Genomic DNA, 19,745 nt, shown 5'->3' on the forward strand with positions numbered 1-19,745 from the left:
TCTGCAGCAGGGTGCAGATCACAGGAGTAAGAAAGAATACTTTCAAAGGGAGTTTCCTGAAATAATACGGGCGAGCGGTAACAAGAGCCTAAGTTTAGGTGGAGGAAGAGCATGAGCACGACATTCTGAAGGAAGCAAAGTGAAGTTCTGCCCAAAGATTTGGAATTACCTTCTGCAGGGTAATTTTGCTTGTAGGCAAGCGCGCACTACTGACTTCGCAGCCGGGGTCTGGAAAAGTTTCCATGGTATCAGAGACCAAGCAAATGCCAAGCCCACCATGAAATGGTTTAAGCAGTGTAGGGCAGGACTTTTCTTGGAAGTGGTGTCCCCAGAGGAGGGTGTGTTAAGTTTCTTCAAGGGTCTTTTCAAAAAGACTCCTACCTGTAAGTGAGAAGAACTATGCCGAGTACTGACAACGAAGGGAAAAGTAGGTCTGCAACCAAAGAGTTCTTTCAGGATGGTCGAGCATTTCAATTTCTAGATTTAAAACGTCTCAGCAGGTTTAGCAGAACAGGGTAGGTACATCAAACCAGTCCCACTACTTTTTAGGTGGGAGCAACAAGGACGCCTGCCCCCTCCTTTCGAGTACGATTTCCGAAGGGACCTCACAAGACTCACCACCTTCTTTCTACCCAGTTAACAGAGGTAGTGGGCGGCCGCCCAGCAGCGAGCAGCGGCTGCTAGCGTCGCCACCGAGGGTGTGGCGCTCGCCGCGGACCGCGGGAGGGAGAGAGGGCGGCGCGGCTGGGCGGGGCGAGGAGGGGGGCTGCGGGGCGCGAGCGGAGGAACTCGGGAATCGACCGCCTCCGGCACCGCCCCAGTCACCTCGCTCTGCGGCCACCCGGCACCAGGAGCAGTCCCAGGCGGCGGCGCGACGGTCCCCGCCATGTCTGCAGCCATGAGGCAGAGGTTCGACCAGTTCCTTCACCAGAAGAACTGCATGACTGACATCTTGGCCAAGCTCGAGGCCAAGACCGGCGTGAACCGGAGCTACATGGCCCTCGGTGAGTGTGGGGCTGCGGCCCGCGATCCCGCCGCTTGCCCGGCCCGGGAGCGGCTGTCGCATCGCAGCTGGGACCACGGGCTCGGTGACAGACGGGGGTGAGTGGCGTCGTCGGGGACAGAAGTGGCCGCCTGGACAGGCCAGGGGCCAGAGACCTCGCCCGGGGCGGCCCGGTGGCGGGGCGCCCGGGACGTGGAGCCGGGGACCGGCCGGCGCTGACGTGTCTGCCCTGCGGCCCAGTGTCGTGTGCCTGTGGCCGAGCGCAGAGCTGACGCCGAGTGGCGGGGTCCCTGCTGGAGGGAGCGCGGTCCCCGTGGCGGAGTACCGGGTCCTAGCCAGACCCTCCGCGGAGTTGGGCGCGGGACAGGAGGGGCTGCGGACAGGCGCCGGAATCCCGGCCTGCCCAGACCCTCCAGGAAGGAAGCGGGGCTCCTGCAGCTGGTGCGCAGCGTGGCGTGGGGCCCCTTGCGGGAGGGACGGGGGAAGGAAGGGCACAAAGGTGCGGCCTGCCAGTATCCCCAGACCAAAGGCAAAGCCCCGAGAAGGCGCGGGCCCAGCCTCGGTGCGGTTTCTCTCCAATGCCTAGAACGGGCCAAGCTTTGCGGTGTTGGCGGGGGCTGCCCGGCTGGAGCGCCTGTGTGCCACCCGACCCACTTCCCTCCTCGTGTCTGCAGGTGTCATCGGGCTGGTGGCTTTGTACCTGGTGTTCGGTTATGGAGCCTCTCTCCTCTGCAACCTGATAGGATTTGGTTACCCAGCCTATGTCTCGTAAGTGGCTCCCCCTGCAACCGTCCCTTCCTCCCCTTCACTCCCCTTCCCCCATCCAGAGCTGTTCTAGTTGCTGTACCATCCCCATTTCCCTGGGAGAGTGGTCAGAGGACCAAAGAGTAGTAACTGACTGCTTAAGGCTACATATTTTAGAGCTTTACCTTGACACCTGATCTCCCGATGACTAGCCGAAATGTATATTTCATCAGGTTAAACTGGCTGAGTGTATGCCTTCTAACAGCTGCACAAATGAAAGGCAGAGCAAAGTCGACCTTTACTGGTGGGACGATCTCAACGGGTACAGAGAGCCGATTCTTTCTCCCTAATAATTATTTCAGTGTGTATTTCACCTTATATTTATGTACACAGTAAATCCCCATCAATTAGAGCTTCTTTAATTCAGAAGTAATGTTAATTCAGACACTGGGGAGAATTTTGTCTTCTTTATATTAAAAAGGCTCGCCACTTATTACAGGCAAACGGGAAACACTTATCCTAGTATAAAAACAAAAACAAACCTTATAAAATGCATCCCTAATATATCTCCTTGGTTATATAAATGACCCATCTATATAATTAATCTAAATGGCAAGTGAATCTTATCAGATTACGATCTGACTTTTCTGCTAGCTGAGGCTGTTTTTACTCTACAGTGTGTTTAATTTGAAAATATTCTACAATTTCATTTTTCCATTCATTCAATAGGAATTATGCTTCCCCACAAATAAATTTTGTTGTATTCTACAGTTCTTCCCAAGAAAGCTGGTGGGTTTTACTTCTATTGAATTGGTCTGTACAACTTTCCTCAACCACAGGGATTAAAAAAAAAAGGAAGAAAATATTTCAGCCGGAAGGCTAAGACACCAATAACACATTATTACGACTGTGTCTATCCTAGGCCCGGCTAGAATTTAATATATGACTAGAAAGGGGAAATGTGTTTTAGAAAAAGTTCGGACTTGAAAAATTAAATCGAAATTACATAAGTAGTAATTACTGAGTTAGTCTGGTACAGACCCTTAGTGGCTCCAGAAAATCTAACTACATATAGGACACTACTTGCTTTTGAATTTGGAGATCCTCTCCAGCATTATCGGCTAAAGTACCATCCACACTGTTTGTGTATACCAAACAATTCTGAAGACAGACCAGAAAAACTGGTTTGACTTTCAGATCAATGAAAAAGTTATAAGAATAGCAGTTCTCCATAAAATAATAGATGGTGTAGATAGAAAGTTTGTAGGCAACACTGGTTCAAAATGGCTTGCACATCACTGTGTCTGTGATAATGGACAAAATAACCAGGTAGAACATTCCTTTACTTTTCTTCTGTTTGTGTATTCTACTTGGAAGAGTTCTTTTAGTAATAAAGATTTTGAAGCATTTTTCAAGTTTGTGCTTCAGATCTTATTGATCACATTTAATAACTGCCTAGCTGCTTGAATTGTTTTGAACTAGGGAAGACTGTGGATCTTTAAAAATACTGAAGAGCATAAAAAACATTTTTTCCACATCTGTGCTATTTGGTGAGTAATCTTGTGAGAAACATAACCTTGTCTGTTGGTGTGATTAGATGATTGATATGGGCTTTAGAAAAGTAAAAATCTGTTTCTGGGTGGGATGTATAGATCCATGTATGTGGAAGTGGATGTGACTGAAGGCAGACAGGGCTTGGACATGCTTTTCTTTGACCTACTGGATTAATTCTAGCAGGAGCCACTTTGTTTGTCTGTTTTTAAATTAATTTTTATTAGAGTATAGTTGCTTTACAATGTTGTGTTAGTTTCTGCTGTGCAGCAAACTGAATCAGTTATACGTATACATATACCTCTTAGATTTCCTTCCCATTTAGGTCACCATAGAGCATTGAGTAGAGTTCCCTGTGCTATTCAGTAGGCTCTCATTAGTTATCTATTTTACACATAGTAGTGTCTGTATGTCAATCCCAGTCTCCCAGTCCATCCCACCTTGCCCTTCCCCGCTTGGTAACCATAAGTTTGTTCTCTACATGTGACTCTTTCTAGCAGGAGCCATTTTTAAAGTCATATTTTAAAAGTAATTTCAAGCAAGTCAATTTCAGTTTTTTATCATTTGTTTGAACTCATTCTTCCATTCATTTTCTACATAGTCAATTGAATATTATTGGCTCTCTTTATTTACAAGAAGCTAAGTGTTCGTGCCTATTGCTAGGAATTCTGTGAAATGGTAGAGATGGTCATGTATCTGAGTAGTTCAGGTAAGTGGGTTTTATATATTTTAGAATTTTTTTATTCACCAAGTAGATACACTTTTCTATCTGAGTATTCTGAGGCAAAGTGACATTTGTAGTAATAGGAGTTGGAAGAGTATTAAAAATCTAAAAAAGGGGATTTAATGATTTAAATAAACATTCAGGAAACAATTTATGAGTATCTCTAGATTAGTATTTATTCATAGGATGCTTCCTTTTGGTACAACCAGCTTTTACCTTTAAAATGAATACAAGATCCTATTATCATAAGGGAATTAAGTGAAGGTTGGTCTCTGGGTGCTTGGATTTTTCACTAAAACAGTGCTTCTCAGCCTTGGCTGCCCATTGGAATTATCTGAGGAGCCTTAAAAAGTGCTGATGCCTGGGCCCTATCCCCAAAGATTCTGATGTAATTGGTCTGGGGTGCAGCCTGGGTTTTGGAATTTTTAAAAGAGTCTCATGTGCAGCCCATGCTGAGAAGCCCTGCTGTAGAGCAGCAGCATAACCTGCGCTTGTTACACTTGAAGAGGGGGTGAAAGGGGCAGAAGAACAGCCTGCTAACCCTGGGAATAGTCCACAGGCCCACCTGGCCTCTGCTTTGTGAAGGAGGTTCAAGGACACATGGGATTGTGTGCACAGTAAAAGCACGCAGACCCCCAGTTAGTAAACATTCAGGCAATCACGGTTATATTAGTCAAATCAAGTCTGTTCATTGCTTAACTGATGTAACTGTACAATTGTCAGAAAGTCCTTGTAAGTGGTACTATTAGTAGCACCACAATCAGTGTTACTTAAGATGTGATCTGTGACCACTTTAATTGTTCTCCTTGTCTCTTGGAATTCTCCCCAGCCAGAGTTATTTTTAAAAATACAGGTTCATCTCTTTATTTTTAAAAATACAGGTTCATCTATTTAGCAAACATCAAATGCCAACCATGCACCAGACACTGTGGCAGCACCTCAGATACACCAGGGACTAAGTTGGGCATACTCCCCATCTTTGCATGACTAGTCTACAGGGTGGACTGCAATAAATAGTAAAGTAGTGACAGTGTGGTGAGCCCTCCACAGAGCACCCGCAGGGAGCTGTGGTAGAGATTAACAGGAGGGGCCCCCTGTAGGTATTTATCTGAGCTACTATTTGAGTAAAGACTTGAGGGATGAGAAGCTGCCCGCTGAGAGCAGAGTCAGGCAGAGGGAGCAGCGAATGCCAGGCCCTGGGCAGCCAGGCGCTTGGGCCGTTGAAGGACCTGGTGCGTTGGAAGCTCTGAGAGGGAAGAGGGGCGAAGGAGGACCAGAGAGGTGCAGGTGCCATCAGGCACAGCTGGTGGCTGGCACACCAAGTGTGCATTTTATTCCAGGTAGCTGTGGGGAGTTTGCATGTTTTCTGATTGCCTTGGATGGGTTCTAAGTAGGAGATGACATGTTACAATGTACATTTTAAGGTCATTCTGTCTGCTGTGATTCCTGGAAGGAATTGGTGATCCTGCCAAACTATTGCTAATAGTCCTTCCTTTCTCACCTTTCAGCTTTTGCTCCTGCTGCTTCCTTTCCTTGGGCCACCATAGAATGGCCCACAGATTGTGCTTAATGGTCAGTGATAGGCTTAGAGGCTGCAGGGTGCAGAAGTGAAATAAGGAAAAGCCTATTTGGCTTCGTAGCTTTTCTCGTGACTCACTACCTGGGGAAATCTGTGGGTGGGGCTCAGGTGCACCTGGCTTCACACCAGGCCTTGTCGTGTTGGAGCACTAGACAGCTGGAGGCCTGGCTGGCCCTCGGGGCGGGGCAACCCGTGCCTTATCAGGTAGCCCCTTCCTACTGGTTACTCTTATTTTCTGCGTATATCATTTCCCTTTGAGAGCAGGGCCATTAATCCTCTACCTCTAAGTTTCCAGACATTTTGGCCACCCTTTATAGGCAATTTGAAATATAATTCCAGACTTCTCATTATCAAGAGCTGTTGACAGAATGACTTTAATCTCCCTACTTCCTTCTATTTCTGATAAGAGAAGGCAGACTACTGGATAATAATAGGAACCTTTATTATTACAGCTGACCTGCCCCTCCCCCCATTTTTTGCTGAGATATAATTTCCATGCAACCCTTTTAAAGTGTACAATTCAGCGGTTAGTATGAAGTTTTGCAACCATCACTGCTTTCTTTTTTTTAATAAATAAATTTATTTTAAAAAAAAGATGATGCAGGAAATATAACAGAAGCAGAAGTAAGATCTCACCCAACAATTTTTATGTAATGTTAAATATAGCATTACCATTAAAATATCTCCAAGGATTTTTAATCTTTTTTGTATAAATAACTTTCACTGCTCTTAAGTTTATGATCCCCTCTCCCAACTATTATTCTCAGGTCAAAAAAACAATGGAAGTCGTCTAACAAATAAACCCTTAACAGCCACCACGTGTGTCACTTTTATAAGAAAATTACTGAAATTTTGAGAAAAATAAGGTAAAATAAACTGGAATCTAGAAAATGCATGACACAAAAACTAAACTGTGATCCCTTGTGTTTAAAAATCTTAAAAAATTGTTTTTAGCTCTGGTGGAGTTCCAGATCCACCCCATTTTTCTCTCACACATTATTACGAAGAGAAACTACTCCAAAATAAAAATAATAATGTCGTGCATACTAAATACAGTCTTTAAAATATGTTCCACATAAGAGCTCTTCCAAAGAAAAGCCACAAATTTCCTTTAATATGGAAAGTAAGAGTTCCAGGCAAGTATCTCTTTTGTAACAGTAAGTCTCTCTTAACAGTTTTAATATCCAGGTTTTATAAAACTATTGGCAAAAAAAAAAAAAAAAAAAAAAAAGAACTATTGGCTACCATTCAATCTGAAATGTCTAATCCACAAAAAACAAAGCATGAATAGGTATCTTGCTAAGTATCAGCATCTAAGGAATTTATTAAAAATACACATGGGGCTTTCCTGGTGGGGTAGTGGTTAAGAATCTGCCTACCAGTGCAGGGGACACAGGTTCGAGCTCTGGTCCGGGAAGATCCCACATGCCGTGGAGCAACTAAGCCCGTGTGCCACAACTACTGAAGCCCGTGTGCCTAGAGCCCACGCTCCGCAACAAGAGAAGCCACTGCAATGAGAAGCCCGCACACCGCAACGAAGAGTAGCCCCTGCTCGCCACAACTAGAGGAAGCCTGTGCGCAGCAACAAAGACCAAAAGCAGCCCAAAATAAATTAATTTATAAAAAAATAAAAATACTCATTATTTCAGGCCCTACGTATTTATACATCTCCCTTGTTTGACTTAAACAGGATAAACATTCAAGTCTAAGAAATATTGTTCCTAACATGGACACCAAAAAGAAGATTCCTATAATAAAATGTTGCCTACTTTTACAGGTTTCACACATTCTCCACAGTAAATGAACATTCATTCATATTGCCAATGCAATTTTTGTTCTCTATCCATTATCATAAATTATAAAACGTATGTCCCATCAGTTTGCAAAAAGTATGATGGAATAGTAGAATTAAAGATTCCACAGGTTTTTCTTTTTATATTAAAGCCAACTACCCATCTCTTCAGTTTAACTCTTTAACCTCCTTCAAAACCTGTCTAAACTCCTAAACCTAAAACTCTAGTGAGCAAAAGGCTAGAAGCACTTCAGGTGCCAATTAGAAAATACCTGGTCGGGGCTTCCCTGGTGGCACAGTGGTTGAGAGTCCGCCTGCCGATGCAGGGGACACAGGTTCGTGCCCTGGTCCGGGAAGATCCCACATGCCGCGGAGCGGCTGGGCCCGTGAGCCATGGCTGCTGAGCCTGCGCGTCCGGAGCCTGTGCTCCGCAACGGGAGAGGCCACAACAGTGAGAGGCCCGCGTACCGCAAAAAAACCCAAACAAACAAACAAAAAGAAAATACCTGGTCATTTGCTCTTATCGTTTACACTATACCAAGAATATGATTTACTAACAATGTACTACATTAAAATGATAAAATTCTGTAATAAAGGCATTGTAACTATCAACTATATCAAAATAATAGAATTTTTCTTGTATCCCAATATTTAGTACATTTGGCCTGTGTAGGAGATCTGGCTGCATCTTTACATAAGACAGCCATGAGAGTATAATCATCACAGAGTGACCAGCGGTTTCTAAGTACCATGACCTCTCCTTGCTCTACCCTCTGAATTTCCCCCCAAAATAGGGCTCCCTCAGCCTAATGACTGCAACTATCTACCATTCCCATAGTCAAGTCTCATGGGTCAGATAAAGATAAAGTGGCAGGGCATGTAATATTGAAGGAATGACCCAAGATGCCTCTTACCCAGTCTCTCCACAATAATTTTATACTCTTATTTTCCATCTTGTACCTTTATACCCAGCCCTCTGGCGACCCTGCCCCAGTCAACCCACAGGTACAGAAATGAAAGGAAGTTTGAGCTCCCAAGAGAAAAAGTTATTTTGATTTCTGTTGCCACATGATGAAAATCTAGAGGCATTTAACATGAAAATATTGTTATACCTAGCAGACGGGTTCCATATGAATATACTTCAAGTACGTCAGTGTTTAAATAAGCTGCTGTTGACTAGTATGGAAATCTAAGAATTTATAACATTAAAACCTCAAATACATTTCCTTATAGAGAAACAATCAGACTAGTGTACATTTATAATACAGTCAATTTGTAGCTGAGAAATGCCTTTACTAAGATATGTAAACCTTATTCAAGTGCATTTATAATACTCAAAAGTACACTATATATAAAAAAATCACAGGACAGTCTTACTAACATCCCCCCCATTGCCTCAAAAATTTTATAATTCAACTTAAACATATTCAAGAAAAAAACCAGTCAGGTCCATTAAAAAAAAAAAAGACAAACCTTTACATATAAAAATTAGTACCTGATCCATCTGTTCCTGAACCAGATCTGACAGACGCATCTGTGAAGGAAATGGATTCAGAATCAGAGTCGCTAGCCTCACTTCAGGTGTCATAAACATTTCCCTCTTCCTTCTGGTCTCTCTCATCCTGTTCATCTTCCTCCTCCTCCTCCTCCTCCTCATCGTCATCCACCTCTTCATCTTCCTCTGCATCTTCTTCTGATTCTTCATCTTCTTCCACATCTTCCACCCCTTCCTCCTCATTCTCAGTGTTGTTGCCTTACTCATCAGAAGAACCAGTGCTGCCAGTCTCATGGTCAGAGCCATATTCTTCAGAGTTCACTTCCTCCTTAGAAGACTGGCTGCATCTGCTTGCACGTCTGTCCACTTCAAGCCCAGTTCTCTCAGAGCCATCTGGCGTAAGGGATTTGACCCTCCTTTCAGGATCCCTTTTCCGCAGACATGTTTTTTCAGGTTGACTTTTATAAGGTTCTCTGGAGGCACTGCTTGACAAACGAATTTTCCGATCAGCTTCTAGATGATTGTTTCAGATCTTTGATATTCCTCATTTTTATACTCTGTGACTGACTCCTTTTGTACTAACCATTCTTTTTTTTTTTTTTTTGCGGTACGCAGGCCTCTCACTGTTGTGGCCTCTCCCGTTGCGGAGCACAGGCTCCGGACGCGCAGGCTCAGCGGCCATGGCTCACGGGCCCAGCCGCTCTGCGGCATGTGGGATCTTCCTGGACCGGGGCACGAACCCGTGTCCCCTGCATCAGCAGTCGAACTCTCAACCACTGTGCCACCAGGGAAGCCCTGCACTAACCATTCTTTTGTTATTGCTAACTGATGAGCTCAGTGACTTAGAAATCAATTGTCTTGAATGAACAGAAGGCTTTTGTCGCTTTGTGTCAGTAGATTCCATTTGGTCACTTTTTCTTTGTGAACCCTTTTTCTCATTTTTATCTTGTTCACTCTCTGGATTTTGGAGTTCATTATCCTGTTCTGGTACTTCAGTCAAAATATCATCTAGAACATTAAGTTCTCCATCTGCTAGTGTTGGAAGGGCTCCTGCAGAGGTGGGGTGTGGCTGTGGCTCACCACGGGGACAAGGACACTGGCAGCAGAAATTCTGGGAGGTACTTCTTGGTGTGGGCCCTCCTGGAGTCTCCATTACCGCTTTCTAATTCCAAAACATGTTTATCACCCCAAAGGAAACCCTGTACCCATTAGCAGTCATTCTCCATTTCTTCTACACCCCAGTCCTCAGAAACCACCAATCTACTTTCTGTCTCTATGGATTTGCCTGTTCTGGACATTTCATATAAATGGAATCATATAATACGTGGTTTTTGGTTTCTGGGGCGGCCCTGCTTTGAATGGCACAAAAGCCATTCTGAGAGACCTCTCGGGGAGTGTGCTTTGCTGCACCGTCACATACACAAAATCAGAGCCCGAGACCGAAGGTAACTGCCTCCCAGTGGTCCCAGAATGTGGAGGCTGCTCCTGTCCCTGCTTCTTTATTCAAGTGTAGTTATGACAGAAGTCTAATGACTTTGTTTTCTATTTTTATCTTTGCCCTGCAGAGAAGGGAAAGGAGGAGGGTTGTCTTTTTGTCCAACTCAGCCATCTTTTCGTTTAAAATTCTATTAAAACGTCTGTTACTTTTCCTCTCATTTATTTCGTATGTTTCTTAAGGATCAGGTGGCCACCTTCCTGGGACTATCAGAGGTGGGCCTTAGAGATCAAACATGTAGTCTGATCACTTTTCAAAAGACTGAGGGACAGAGAGAGTTAGAAGGTTTTCCAAGGTCACACAGAGGCTAGACTTGTAACTGAGGGCTCCAGACCTACACAGAAATGTGAAAGCACATTTAGGCATATTTTAGTACCAAGCTTGAAAAGATTAAATATGCTTAGAGTCCAGAATTTTAATGTCTGTATTTAATGTTTGGCAACACTTTTCAAATCTGATACCCACTTTAGTGATGTGTCATTTTATCTTCTGTGTGTCCTCACCAGCCCATTTTAGCCTTTTGCTATCAGTACAAAGAGTGTTACTGCTTTTAGGTCTTTGCACGGCTGCTGAACACCGGTGTAGCCCTTAATTTAATAAATACTTAAATATCTCTGTTTAAGTGCTTTATAAATATACCTTATTTAATCCTCATAACAACCCTATGATATAGGTATTATGATTATTCCCATTTTACAGGTGAGGAAACAGAGAAAGAAGTAACTTGATTAAGGTCTCATAACAGTAGACGGTGACACTGATATTTAAACCTAGGGAGTTTGGCCCCAAAACCCATGTTTTTAACTTTTCGTTATATTGCTTCCCATATGGCTCTTCAGGTGTCCCACAGATACATGCCATAACCTTATATAGAGATGAAAATTAACTACTGATGTAACTTTTTCTTTTATCAGTTTGACACTGTCAATACAAATACATGACCTTCATGCAGTGTAGTTCTCAAATAAGGTACTACCATCCCAAATCATATATCTGCACACATAGTCATTTGCAGTGTTTTGTGAACATGAGTTAGAATATATTACTAACAAGTTCTTTCTCTTGTTGGCTGTGGTACAGCATTGATTTACAACAGCAGCAATATAGCTCATCATGTGCAGAGACCTGCTTTTTTTTTTAAGCAGTGCAGTGCATGCCCATCTGAAGATGACACACTGCATTGTATCTCCTGAGGAAATGCAGCCTTGTCTTTAGGTCTTTGTCAGGAGGCAACGAATCTCAAGGGGGAGATGTTTGGGGATGGTCCCTATGAGGTCAGATCAGAAAAGGGGATCGTGAGGGAGAATATTTGAAGGAGACAGTCAAAATAACTACAAGAGTTGTAAGACAGTCTACCACAAGTAAAAGCTACAACATCTTAGCAAATGATGCACAGCAGATAACATGAGGGAATATAGGTTAAAAAGGGTTGAAATCTACTTATTTACAGTTTGCAATGACAGATTCCTGAACAGGTTCACTACCCAGAGGAGAATTTGGGAAAGTCGCCATGGTTCTGACTCATGGTTCTGAACCACTTTCTGTTTCTCAAGAGCAAGTCATCTGAAGCAGAGCTAGGCTCCCCTAATGTTGCTGGAGGATGTGTATTTGTGGTTGTCTTCATGGACTCATTAGTAAGGGGTGTGTTTGTTTTCTTGTGTTTTTTAAAGAACTTGTAATTATCTTATTTTTTTTTCTCTTTTTTACTCATGAGCATTTGGGAGCAGATATATTTTCTACTAAGCTGCTAATGTTCCTACTACACCAGCTTTTCTCTCTGCAACTGTGTGTTCTTTGTTGCTAGCGCTTTAGGGCAGAGCAGCTCATGCCCACACTTTCCTTCTCTGGGTAGTGTGAAGCACATGCACATTTTCTGGCCTACTGGGCACTTGGACCAAAAATACAACTGGCATTCTTTAAATGCCTTAAGCAACAGTGTAGTCGTAAACATTTAAACATTTACCTTTGTCAGCTTTTTGCTGGTTGTGTTTTCACTAAGTATTATGGCTAGCATTACTGAACTATTTTAAAAGGAAGGAGTTGTGGAGAAAACTTAAATGTAGATAATTAAAGCCAGCATTTTGGTTATGTTTTTGTTTTTTTCCCTTTGCCTGTGAGAAAAGAAAGTTTTGAGGAGCAAATAAGATTTAAACAGTTTATTCATGATCTAGTTTCTGGGCTCTAAAGCAGTTGTGGAGGGCGATCTCATTCCTAAGACTCTGTTCTGGAGTGTTCCCTATGAACTTTAATGAACTTTTTTTGTTCTCTTTATGGAGGCCCTGGAGATAGGGTCTATTTGTCCTTCTGAGCTGCCTCCCTCCGCCACCCCCCCCACCCCGTACCGTCCTAGAGCTCTCTTTTTTAGGACTTTGAATGAGAACTCTGTTTTTCAACTTAATATCCTCAGATAGTATTTAAAACAAATATAAATACTTATGGGCCATTTTAAGATATTTAGTGCCTATCAATAATATTACCAAGTAATTAATTTTTTGAATAAATGATTATAGCAGAAGTTTAAAAACAATTTCAAAAATTGCTAATGAAATTACTTTTGTAGCAGTTGAAATATAAGCAGGGGGTGCAGAAACCTATCCTGATTTCATTCTAACACTCCCTGATTCCTGGGAGTGGAAGAATCAGGGAGTGGAGCTATCATGCGTCCCTCTCACATGGCTACTATATATATCCTGCAGCTTCTGGTAGTTTGGCCAGGTGATCTAGTTAAGGGATCACTTACATGTCAGAGGTAACTCTGGACTGCTGTCTACATCTTGATGCGGCCCTCTTTTGTCTGGGAAAGGTCAGTTTAGGTTGTTCTTATGCAGGTTGTGAGGGTGCTTGAGCCTAAGTTAAATTTTCCGATGCCAGACCTGACATAGATATTATATATACAGAGCCATCAATTTTATTGACAGAGGGTTGTCCCAGTAGGATTTGCATCTGCTGTTTGTTTGTTTACTGAAGCATAGTTGATTTACAAAGTTGTGTTAGTGATTGCAATGTGGTGTACAGCAAAGTGATTCAGTTTTACATGTATATTCTTTTCCATTATGGTTTATTACAAGATATTGAATATAGTTCCCTGTGCTATGCAGTAGGACCTTGTTGTTTGCATCTGCTATTTTATTGCTTCAGGCGTTCATCTTTTTTAACTGTCTATTGAATAGTCTAAATGCATTCTGTTTTGAGTTATAAAATGTTAGCTAGGAGAGGTCTTAGAGATCAGGCTGCTGGGGCTATAGCTATCTTTAACAGATTTGGAAACCGAGGAGACAAAATGAAGTTTTATGGCTCAGGTCACAAGTCTGTTGAGGCAAAGCCAGGCGTAGGTGTAGGGGTGCCTGACTCCCCTGGCCTGCCCACTGCCAGCATTCCTCATGCTTTATATTCGACTGTGACTGAAGCTTCCATTTTGCATTAAAAAACAAAATGGTGAACAGTTGACAAATAAGATCAGTATAATTAAACACCAAAATATTTGACCAGTAAATGACTGCTTTTGGTTTTTTTGTAATTTAATCTCCGCTAGAGATGTTTTACAGACTCATCTTAAAATGCATTTGCTTGTGAATTTACCTTATATTATGCATTTCATTAAGTCAGTCATCTTATACTATAGGAGAACACTATTAAAAATGAAAGGAGCATGGTATATTTTTTCATTGTTCTTGTATAGTCATCTTATAGTTTCTACATATTTAAGAGGCATATTTGCTGCTAGTGATTGTATCTTTTTTGGTGTGGGGAGGAGGATTGGGCATGATATAAACAGTAAATAAGCAAATTGGTTTTATTGTATGTTTAGTTTTTTCCCTTTGTTTGTTTGATCTCTTGCTCTGTTGGTTCTCTCTCTTGCTTTGAAAGCACACCTACTCTGCAGTGAAAAACAAGTGTACTTTTCTGAGTGCCCATAGTTTCTGACCTTTTTTCCATGAAGAAGAAAAGTCTTTTCCTTACTGGCATGGAAATAAAATACTGTTCATGTCTTAAAATGTGTGATTTTTTTCCTTCTAATTTGACACACTGTATGTGTCAAATAATATTTGCAATGGCAGACTGCTAAACAGAGGTAATAGGAAATAGGAAAATTATTTTGAGCTATCAGGAATTCCTGCTTCCCATTCTCTAATAAACACAGCCAAAAGCAGTCCTACACGTAGTGGGAACTGTGGATGGTCACACTGTGTGTCTGCTGTATCAGAAAGGATTATAAACATTATGGTCTGTATTCTTCATATTCATGCTTCAAAGACTCTACCTTGAACTCTGGAATATTTGTTATTAAACATAACTTACCACGTTAGAAATAAAACAAAGCAAATGGACCAGAAGTAGATTCCTTTCTGTTCTTTACCAACAGCACACCTCAAAGCTTTTTATTGTTATAGGTTTTTTTCATGAACTGCTTTTTTTGATGTCCTGTCTGGTAATATAATCAACTCATTAAAATTAAAATCCTATTGATGACTACAACTGGTTTCAGTAGTAAAGCCAGTGGTCTGAAGACATATAATATTACTTAATTTTATATCATTTGGCTAGTATGAACTGTAGTGGCTAAGTTACATATGAACCATGTACAGTACAGGTAGTGTGTACCTAAGTTTCTTTGGCGTGAGTGATCAGAAAACATATGTACATGGACCTGATAATTACTAGTTGAATTAACCCCTGGGGAAATAGGTTAACTTTTATAATACTCAATTTTCTCAAATGTAAAAGGAAGGGATAAGTTAAACTCTAGCACAGGATCAAGATTTTAGTAAGTGTTTAATTAAGTGTGGCTACTTTTGATTAACATACAAAGAGGAAAACTGACAATCATTGTCATGGTTGTCTAACTCCATGTCATTGAACTTTAAATGATTAAGGAAGAACCTCCCAAGTAGTATTTTCTTTCACTTATTTTTTTCGCTTACTCTTTTTCTGTTCCTTATCTTACTTTTTCCTGTACTTAGATCAGCAGCTTAAGGCTTCGTTATTCTAAGGCGCAATAAAGTACCATAAAGTTTTCTTCTTCCAAGTTATAAATATGGCTAGTGGTTTTCTTCTCTTTTGGTACAGTGGTATACATGTTCCTAAGCCCTGGGCATGGTTTAACGAACAATTTTTAAATATTAAACCTATTTTTTACTTGTCTTGTTTCCATTGAGACTTCCAGTTTCCCATAACTCCTTCATTGGACCCCTCCCCACACACACGTGTGCTGCTTACTTAAGAATGGAATGATCTTTTGACTGTTTTTGACTTTATGTCCTTGAGCATCACTGTTTTGGCCCCAGAGCTTCAGTACAGTGTCAGTGCATGGTCAATGCTCGGCGTATGCTTGCATCCAAAAGAGTCTGTCACTGACAGTTGCGGTGGATTACCTAGACAGGGCCTCTCTGGCCATTTCACTTCACCCCCCACCACTAAGAATTGAGTGGAGAAAAGTAGAGCCAGTTAGGGTTTTGGTTTGTACTGACGGTAAACAATCTTACTTATTTTTTTCATTTCCTTTTTATCTTAAGAAAAATTTTAACAAAGAAGATTAAGCCAGACAGTCTTATTCCCTGTTAGAAGCTACCTTTAAAGTAAACCATTTGGAATACAGGACATAGGAATAAATAATTGCAAAACTTCTCAGTGAGCTTTTTGTGTTTGTGATCTATCTTATGCTTCTCCTTCATTGTAGACATAGATGTATATAATACTAAATATAATATACACACAGTTTATCCTTCATACTATTGTAGGAAATTGACATTTTTCAACTTAATGACATGAATGAAGGTTTTGAAATACCCATTAACCAGGAATAACCTTTGAGTCTGAAAAAGTTAATATAGTGTTAAAAATGCTTAATTTATAACTACATCAAAGTAAGAGAATGCAACATCCATCCAATGATAAATATAACTAAAGTTGTCATTGATGGAAGAAGAAAATCTCAGTAACAAATATCTATGACATATCTCAAAGGCTTAGAAAACATGGCTTTCCTCCACATATCTGCTTTTCCTATTTGCTAGTTTTAATTTCTTAATGATATAACGATAGAATATTTATAATAGTAAATATTAGGTAAAAGTTGGGTAGCAGGGCTTCCCTGGTGGCGCAGTGGTTGAGAGTCCGCCTGCCGATGGAGGGGACACGGGTTCGTGCCCCGGTCCGGGAAGATCCCACAGGCCGTGGAGCGGCTGGGCCCGTGAGCCATGGCCGCTGAGCCTGTGTGTCCGGAGCCTGTGCTCTGCCACAGGAGAGGCCACAACAGTGAGAGGCCCACGTACCGCGAAAAAAAAAAAAAAAAAAAAGTTGGGTAGCATATTATTTGACATATTGTTTATATTTGTTAATTGCTTATACCTCTGAAAGCTATTTACATGTTACACATAATAAACATGGACTTTGTCCTAAAAAGACAAGAATTAGAAACAGAAATATAAATACTAAAGGTTGTACCAAAGGTTGGTACAATTCATATATAGAAAAGCATTTTTATCTATTTTGCTTACTAATAGCATAAATCTGAATTAAGAGGATGTGCGTAAAGGTGAATGTTTCCCTGATGGATGTGTTGTGTCTGAAATAATTCTAAAAATAGTATGGAGGGTTATCTCTTTCCTGCCCTCCTACGTGAGCATTAACTGTAAACAATGATATATTTAATCAATAGATAAAACCTCAGTAAGGGAAGCAGAGCTGTTTCTGACAGTTACCTAGATATCTAAATATCTAACGTAAATTTGGTTTAGAAAGCTTTTGGTGGGGCCACTCACCTTTTATATCAGGGTTCAGTCAGCTGCTTCCATCAACAGTGGCCTGAACCACTGAATTATCTAGCATAATAAGAAGTCTGGAGGTTGATATTCCAGGGCTGGGACAGCAGATGTTCAGGCTTTTTTTCTGGTGACCTTGGAGTGCTGGCTTTCCTGCCCATGCCCATAGCTCCAAGGTATCACAAGACTGTTGCCTCCGTTAATGATTTTTGAACTAGTTCATCTCTAAAATACCTTCCTTTTGCCTCACAAAATTATTTAAACCCCCTGGACTGTCCTTAGTTTACATGATTTCGTTCTAATAAAGTACTCAGGGGACTTGCAGTTTAGTGGTGCCTGTGGGTCAAAGCATATTTAGGTTCTCTGAATGATGACTCTTAATTTGGGAGGGAGAGAATGCTGGTAGCCCAGGACCATATCTGCTCAAACTTTGGTTTCTTCACACATGTTTAACGCTATCCTTTGGCCATTTTAAGTTCGTGATCTTACGTTTAGAAAAAACAGCAAAGAAAGAAAGAGATGAGCCAACAAGGTAGAGTCAGCCAGTACCCAGTCACTGGCGCTGGGTGGTCTGGACAAGGGCTGGCCAGTGGTTACCTCCCTATCAGTACCAATCCGATACCAGCATCAAGACTTTTGGCCAGTCCTCCCCTGTAGCATGGGCCTGAAAACTGTTTTCAGCGGCGTCCAAATTTGTTGCCATTGACCTGCAAATAGGATTTTTGGATTTCAGCTAACCATTTACTCTCTGTAGCATTTGGGATTTGGAGAGTGAGGTACAATTCATGAGTAATTCCCCTAATCATCCTTTAGCCTTATTAACAATGCTGTTAATCCTTTACCCATTCTACTTAGCCAGAAGGACTGGAGTGTTCTTATTGCTCTTTTCTTTTTAATCTCTTGCCTCTCTATGATAATAATAAACTATCACCACCATATTATAGTTACTACCTAATGTAATATTTCTGAGTGCTTACCCTGTTTAAGTGCTTAACATGTATCAACTAAGTTAATCTTCACAGCAACACAATGAGGTTTATCATCTTTACTTGACAGATGAGCACACTGAGGCCCAGAATAACTTGCCCACGGTCATGTATTGGGTTGGCCAAAAGGTTCATTCGGTTGATGAATACGTTGTTCAATAAAGTTCTTGGTGAAAATGAAAAATGTGTCTACTTAAAACCAAATGACCTTTTCGGCCAACCAATACCTAGTAAGTGGTAGAACCAGGATACAAAGCTGCAAGCCAAGAATGGTGAAATGATGTAAAGCCAGGTGAGCACTGGGAAGAAATGAAGGGAAAAGCCTGGCTCTTTCATAGTCCAGTGTAATTAATAATTTTTTGATAGTTTGCTTTGTTTAAGGAGGAAATCAGAATGAGTCAATTGCATGTGATGGGCCGTGTGACTTTCTTTTCTCCCTCTGTGCCTTTCTGTGTGTATTGAAGCCCTTTTAATGCCCTAAAACACAATAGATTGTGTCTGATCATTGTTAGAGAGGTTTGTTTGTTAGAAAATCACGAGCTGTTTCCTCAAGAGAGAAATTAAATAAATGTGTCTGATGTTCACTTTAGTGTGTTTTTTTTTGTTTTTTTTTTTAAAGAAGATGTTGGGGGTAGGAGTTTATTTATTTATTTTTGCTATGTTGCGTCTTCATTTCTGTGCGAGGGCTTTCTCTAGTTGTGGCAAGCAGGGGCCACTCTTCATCGCGGTGCGTGGGCCTCTCACTGTCGAGGCCTCTCTTGTTGCAGAGCACAGGCTCCAGACGCGCAGGCTCAGTAGTTGTGGCTCATGGGACTAGTTGCTCCGCCGCATGTGGGATCCTCCCAGACCGGGCCTCGAACCCATGTCCCCTGCATTAGCAGACAGATTCTCAACCACTGCACCACCAAGGAAGCCCAGTGTGTGTTTTTAACAAAGCCCTAAAGAGAGACCTAGTCTCATAGGAGAAAGTAGTTGTATAAAGTCTGGTGCCCTGGGCTTCCCTGGTGGCGCAGTGGTTGGGAGTCCGCCTGCCGATGCAGGGGACGCGGGTTCGTGCCCCAGTTCGGGAGGATCCCACGTGCCGAGGAGCGGCTGGGCCCGTGGGCCATGGCTGCTGGGCCTGCGCGTCCGGAGCCTGTGCTCCGCGGCGGGAGAGGCCGCGGCGGTGAGAGGCCCGCGTACCGCATAAAAAAAAAAAGTCTGGTGCCCTGTGGTTTTTTTTCCTTCCAAACAAATATTTTTCCTCACTTTCATTATTTAAAGTAGTACATGCTATATATGTATAACTGATTCACTTTGCTGTACACCTGAAACAAACACAACATTGTAAATCAACTGTACTTAAATTAAAAAAAAAAATAGTACATGAGAGCAGACTCACAGAGAATAAACTAGTGGCTACCAGTGGGGACAGGGACGGGGGGTGGGGCAATATAGGGGTAGGGGATTAAGAGGTACAAACTGTTAGGTATAAAATAAGCTATAAGAATATATTGTACAACACAAGGAATATAGCCAATATTTTATAATAACTATAAATGGCATATAACCTTTAAAAATTGTGAATCTCTGTACTGTACACTTGTAACTTATATAATATTGTACACCGGCTGTA

General features: G+C 41.8%; 1 protein-coding gene across 1 annotated transcript in view; it reads left to right on the forward strand.

Moving 5' to 3' along the window:
• The first annotated feature begins 795 nt into the window (after positions 1-795).
• REEP5 (receptor accessory protein 5) overlaps positions 796-19,745 on the forward strand; it is a 43,346-nt gene continuing 24,396 nt past the window's right edge. The window contains exons 1-2 of the mRNA XM_067731421.1: positions 796-1,004; positions 1,678-1,771. Coding sequence (XP_067587522.1) covers positions 887-1,004; positions 1,678-1,771 — 212 coding nt within the window. The 5' untranslated portion in view covers positions 796-886. The remainder of the gene's footprint in view (positions 1,005-1,677; positions 1,772-19,745) is intronic.

The sequence above is a fragment of the Pseudorca crassidens genome, chromosome 3 (genome assembly GCF_039906515.1).
Source record: "Pseudorca crassidens isolate mPseCra1 chromosome 3, mPseCra1.hap1, whole genome shotgun sequence".
Lineage (NCBI taxonomy): Eukaryota > Metazoa > Chordata > Mammalia > Artiodactyla > Delphinidae > Pseudorca > Pseudorca crassidens.